The sequence below is a fragment of the Euprymna scolopes genome, chromosome 40, assembly GCF_053919585.1.
Source record: "Euprymna scolopes isolate OS-2025 chromosome 40, ASM5391958v1, whole genome shotgun sequence".
Classification (NCBI taxonomy): Eukaryota; Metazoa; Mollusca; class Cephalopoda; order Sepiida; family Sepiolidae; genus Euprymna; species Euprymna scolopes.
This window is the reverse complement of record NC_136521.1, coordinates 877,858-884,267: the sequence shown is the minus strand read 5'-3', so window position 1 is coordinate 884,267 and position 6,410 is coordinate 877,858. Positions and strand designations below refer to the sequence as shown.

General features: G+C 27.5%; 1 protein-coding gene and 1 long non-coding RNA gene across 7 annotated transcripts in view; one reads left to right on the top strand and one right to left on the bottom strand.

The window, feature by feature from the left end:
• LOC145265349 (S-crystallin SL20-1-like) overlaps positions 1-5,878 on the bottom strand; it is a 295,253-nt gene extending 289,375 nt beyond the window's left edge. The window contains exons 1-2 of one of the 6 annotated variants that reach the window (XM_080121117.1): positions 5,370-5,878; positions 2,687-3,087 (exon numbers count right to left, since the gene is read on the bottom strand). In XM_080121117.1, coding sequence (XP_079977243.1) covers positions 2,687-2,714 — 28 coding nt within the window. In that variant the 5' untranslated portion in view covers positions 2,715-3,087; positions 5,370-5,878. Of the gene's footprint in view, positions 1-2,686; positions 3,117-3,196; positions 3,418-5,369 lie in introns of those variants that run through there. The other 5 variants (XM_080121120.1, XM_080121118.1, XM_080121119.1 and 2 more) reach the window with 5 other exon arrangements.
• LOC145265352 (uncharacterized) overlaps positions 1-6,410 on the top strand; it is a 314,468-nt gene that overhangs the window by 139,905 nt on the left and 168,153 nt on the right. The gene's annotated exons all lie outside the window — the stretch shown is intronic.

Sequence of the window (6,410 nt, the reverse complement as noted above, 5' to 3'; positions counted from 1 at the left end):
AAACGCATCCCAGGGCCACCGTTTCCCGGGGTATTACATATTATAAATAATATATATTATTAATTATATATTTATTAAATAATATATATTAGTAATCATTTTCATTAGTACTAATAAGTCACCTGCTAAAAATTAGAGTAACAATTTCCATACTACCACCAGGAATTTTGATTTTAACATAATGATACCACATTAATATATCCTAATTAATAATGTTATGATAATAATAATAATAATGATAATAATAATAATATTAAAGGAAATAATAACAACGTTATGTCGTATTAATATACATGAATTATCCTATTAAATTGTTTGATAATTGTGATATTTTTTAATATAACGAATATCACTTTACGTCAACGTTAATAATATAATAGTAATGATAATATTAAGAAAATTATTATGAGAAAATAATAATAAAGATAATGATAATTTTATTATAATTCCTAATAATAATACGAAAAGCATAACTTCTAATAATTATAATAATAGTATTATCAATGGTAAAATAATTCTTCTAGCACTATAAAAATAATTTGTAATTGTACTAGAAATGACTAATATGGCAAATCTAGAAAATAGTAATAATGATAATGATTAAATATTAAACTATAACAACATGCATAATTGCAATAAAATTAATAATAATAAAAATTATTATAATAATAAATAAGATTAATATTAATAACAAGAACGATAACAATAACTAATAAAGACTAAAAACCTTCTAACAGAAATATTACACACTAATACTTAACAAATTAATAATAATAATAATAATAATAATAATAATAACAAGAACAATATAATAATAATAATAATAATAATAATGATAATAATAATTATAATAATAATAATAATAATAATAATAATAATAATAATAATAATAATAATAATAATATTTGTAATTATTATTGTTTCTACTATTATGGATTATAGTAATATCAATAACTAAGTCAACAGCAATATTAATTATAATAACAATAACAATAACAATAATATTACTACTATTGATATTACTAAAACAGTAATCTAAACAGAATCAACAATAAAAATCAATTATATTTATAATTAACAATAATATAACAAACTGAAACATTTACCACTGTAATAATAATAATAATAATAATAATAATGATAATAATAATAATAATAATAATAATAATACGTAATAAAAATTCTTAACAAAACAAATATAAAAATAAAAATTATAAATTGCTATAGTAATATTAATAACTTAATTAACAACAATAATTCTTATGTTAATAACAATACTGTAATAAACATTACTAATATTAATATAACTAAAACAGCAATCTAAATAACAACCTTAGTAAAATCAGTTTTAATAACAACTATCAGTAATATTACGACCTGAAACTTTAACTACTATAATAATAACAAACATAATGTTAATAATATTAATTATAAAAATAATAAATAAAGAATTATTATTATTATTATTATTATTATTATTATTATTGCGTATATTAATATGAATAATTTAGTCAACAAAAACATTAATTGTTATAATAACAATAATATTATATCCATTACTAATATAAATATTACTAAAACAGTCACTTTAACACCAACAACAATGAAAAACAATGTTACTATAATAATTACTAACAGTATTATTGCAAACTAAAACATTAACCAAAAACACTACTACTACTACTACTAATACTAATACTAATACTAATACTACTACTAACACCACCAACAACAATAATAATAATATCAGTAATAATTAAAATTATTAGTATTATTATTAATAGTATTATTATTCATGTTATTATTAAAGAAATATTAATAACTTGGTCCACCGCAATAGTCATTATAATAAGAACAGTAATGTTATATATATTACTAATATTAATATTACTGAAATAACCATCTCAATAGTAACAAAAATAAAAATCAATGTTAATATCATAACGAACAGTAATAATTCTACCCAAAACTTTAACCACAATAATAATAATAATAATAATAATAATAATAATAATAATAATAATAATACAAAATAATGGTAACAATTTTAACTAAAACCTTTATAAAATAATAATAATAATAATAATAATAATAATAATAATAATAATAATAATATTATTATTATTATCATTGCTGTTTTTATTGTTATTATGAATTTTATTATTATAGAAATATTGATAACTTGGTCAACAGCAATACTAATTATCATCAGAACAATAACGTTATATATATTACTAATGTTAATATTATTAAAAGCACTATCTCAATAGGAACAACAATAATAACCAATGTTAATATAATACTGAACAGTAATATTTCTAACCAAAACTTTAACCACTATAATAATAATAATAATAATAATAATAATAATAATAATAATAATAATAATAATAATAATAATAATAATAATAATCATAATGGAGCAACTCGTACCAACAGCAATATTCATATTAACATTAATATTATTAACACATTTTATTATACTATTATTAACATAATCGATAATGCTATTAAAACAACAACCATATTAATAGTAGTCAACATTATTATACTAATTACTAAAAGTAATATTACTAACTATAACCATCACCAAAATAATAATAATAATAATAATAATAATAATAATAATAATAATAATAATAATAATAATAATAATATTAATAATAATAATAATAATAATAATTACATCCCAGCCTTTGTTTGGTAAAATCCATTCGCTTCTGTCATTCCCAGAAAGCTGGGAGTCGTTATTCTGACATTCCTCCCCCATCCGACCTGATCGCCTCTCCTTGTCCCTACACACACACCCCTCCCGTCGATTCTTAATTTTTCTCTTCTTCCTCTTCCTTCTACCAGCTTCCATCTTTCCACCCACGTGCACCCATACCCACTGGGGCCCCACCCCCTTCAAAGACCTGAAACTGTCCGAGATATTTCGGATGATGGACGATCAGATGTGGCAGGCTAGCACGCTCGACGGCGCCCAACTCCTTTCTTGAAGCTGATCGCGTCTGACAGTGACAAATCGCTGTCCTCACAAGAGTTGGCAGACTAACCGACCAGCGATTCTCGAGATATAGTCAGTTCCTTAAAAAGAATAAGAATAAGAATAAAAACTAAATAAAATAATGTATTATAGCCAGTTCCTTAAAAATAATAACAATAATAAATAAAGAAATGTTGACGCTGTACGTACCTTCTTCCTCTTTGGGTAACTAGGTTTGTCTAAGAAGTGGAGTGTATAGCGATAGAGAGAGACAGAGAGACAGTTAGAGGGAAAGAGAGAAAAAAGAGATAGAAGGGAAAAAGAAAAGATAAAAAGGGAAAAGATTAGAGAGAAAGCGGTGCAGAGAGAGCGTCACATTCTGAAGAATCGTTATATAGAAAAAGAGAGTAGATGGATAGGAAGAAAGAGCGGTATATATATATATGTATATATATATATATATATATATATAGAGAGAGAGAGAGAGAGAGAGAGAGGGGGGGAGATAGAAGGACAGAGAGATAGGCAGACAGACGGGGATTTTGGGATTTATAGAGTAATTAAGAGAGAGACGTGGATGTATGGAAAAGAAAGAGATAATAATGATGTAAATATATATATATATAGAGAGAGAGAGAGAGAGAGAGAAAGAGAGAAAGAAAGAGAGAGAGAAAGAGAGAGAGAATGTTAACGCGGTAGTACCCTTTTCATTTTTGGGTAACTACGTTTTGTCTGAGAGATAGTGTGTAAGAAACAAAGAGAACCATATAGATAGAGTGTTATAGAGAAAGAGAAAAGAAAGAGAGAGGGGGAAGAGAAAGAATTAATAGGAGGGAAAGAAAGAAAGAGAGAGGATAAGAAGAGATGGCCACACAGATTGACGGGTTTTATACAGAAAAGATGAAAGACTGAGAGACAACAACTATGCAAAGATAATATATATATATATATATATATATATATATATATATATATATATATATATAAAGAGAGAGAGAAAAAGAGAAAGAGAGAGAGAGAGTAAGAGAAAGAGAGAGAATGAGAGCCAGAGACAGAGGAAGAAAGAAAAGAGCATACAGGCAGATAGAAGAAGATTTACAGAAACAGGAAAATAGCGAGGTACAGAAAACCATAGAGAAAAATACGCAGTTTATATGCAGAAATCAATGAGAGAGAATGTGTGTGTGTGTGAGTGTGTGTGTGTGAGAGATAGATAGAGAGAGATAGAGAGAGAAAGAGAGAGAGAGGGAGAGAGAGGAAACGAGGGGCAGAAACACGGGAATACGTATATAGTGAAAGCGAAGTAGAATGCTATGACATAAACTGAGACAGAGAGAGAGAGAAAGAGAGATATATATAGAGAGAGAATGAAAGAGAGAAATAGATAGATAGATAGATAGATAGATAGCGAACAAACAGAGAGAATAAATGAGAAAATAGACAGTTTAACAAAATAAGTAAAATAGAATAGATAGATAGACAGACAGACAGACAGATATCTATATATATATATATATATATATATATATATATATATATAGATAGATAGATAGATAGATAGATAGACAGACAGATGGAAATAGAGATAGATTAATAATGAACAAACATAGAAAAGGAGTCAAAGAGAAATCGTTAAGAAAGGGAGTGAAACAGAATAGATAGATAGATTTATAGATAGATACATAGATTTATAGATAGATAGATAGATAGATAGATTGATAATAGATTAACATATAGATAGATAGGTAGATAGATAGATAGGTAGACAGATTAATAGATAATTAGATTTATATATAGAGATAGAAAGATATATGGATAGGTAGATAGATGGAGAACAAACAGAGGAAATATAGATAGATCGATTAATAGATAGATAGATTAATAGATAAATAGATAGATAGATAGATAGATAGATAGATAGATAGATTGATAATAGATTAACAGATAGATAGATAGGTAGATAGATAGATAGGTAGACAGATTAATAGATAATTAGATTTATATATAGAGATAGAAAGATATATGGATAGATAGATAGATGGAGAACAAACAGAGGAAATATGTAAGAGAGAATTAAGTTTAAGAAAGAGAGTGAAACAGAATAGCGAAATAGATAGATAGATAGATAGATAGATAGATAGATAGATAGATAGAAAGAGTGAGAGAGAGAAGGTTGAGTGTTATACAAGGAAAATCAAATAAATGATAAAAGAGAGAGGCAGAAAAAAGGGGGGAAATAGAAAAAGTGAGAGGAGTATACAGTGAAAAAAAAAAGATGAAATAGAAAAGAAAGAAAAAGAGGCGAATATTATAGTCAGTTCCTTAAAATAATAATAATAAATAAATAAAATAACGTATAAAGTCGTTTTGCGGCTGTACTTACCCTCTTTCCCTTTGGTTAATAGGGTTGGTCTGGGGACCTTTTTGGGGTCCCAGGGAAAGGTTTCTCGCCAAGGATGCTGGAAAAAGTTTCGCGCAGAAACGCAAGACAGGGAGGAATTCTTAATATTCTTAAAATGTCCGCCATGTTGGAAATTAATGACAAACGGAGAAAGGAAGGGGAAGGACGGGCGGAGTGAGAGAAAGAGAGATGGAAGGCGAAAAGTTTTGACATGTTGGGAATAATGATAAGCGGGTGCTTTGTGGGGTGGGGGATAATGTTGTGTGAAGAGAAAGACAGAGACAGCGAGAAAAAGAAATAGTGTGTATGTGTCTGAAAAGGAGAAAAAAAAGGGAGACAGAGTGAAAAGGAGTGGGAAAGAGGGATAGTTAAAAACAGAGAGACTGAAAGAGAGAGTTAAATATGAAAAATAGAGGCCGGAAGAGCGAGAATGGAAGAGAGAAAGGAAAATAAAGAGAGATAGATTGAAAAGAAGAGAGAACACAAAAAGAGAATCAAAATAATGAGTTAATAAAAGAGATGGAAGGAAAAAAGTTTTGACATGTTGGGTATGCAGGCGGAACGATAAAATTGTCACCCTAGAGAAGACAACATGATTCCATTTCCGTCTGATGAAAACTGGTTTTCTGTTTATTTATTTATTATTTATTTATTTTGCAGGCCATCTACTAGTTGGCCAGTTGTGTACAAATGTCAAAGATTATAGGAGCCTTCCATCATGTCTGAAAGTGACACAATGTTCAGCGCCGCTGTAGATAGGTATATATATATATATATATATATATATATATATATATATATATATAGAGAGAGAGAGAGAGAGAGAGAGAGAGAGAGAGAGAAAGAGAGAGAGATAGGGAAAGGCAGAAAGCAGGAGGGACCATTATATACAGATAAAGTAAGATAAACTGTCAGTGGCAAAAAGAAAGCTAAGGGGGGGGGCTGACTCCTTGTATATCCTTTCTCCACCTCCCTCGCCCTGTTTTCTCTCTCACTTTTTCCATTCCATTCCTTATGACTCTC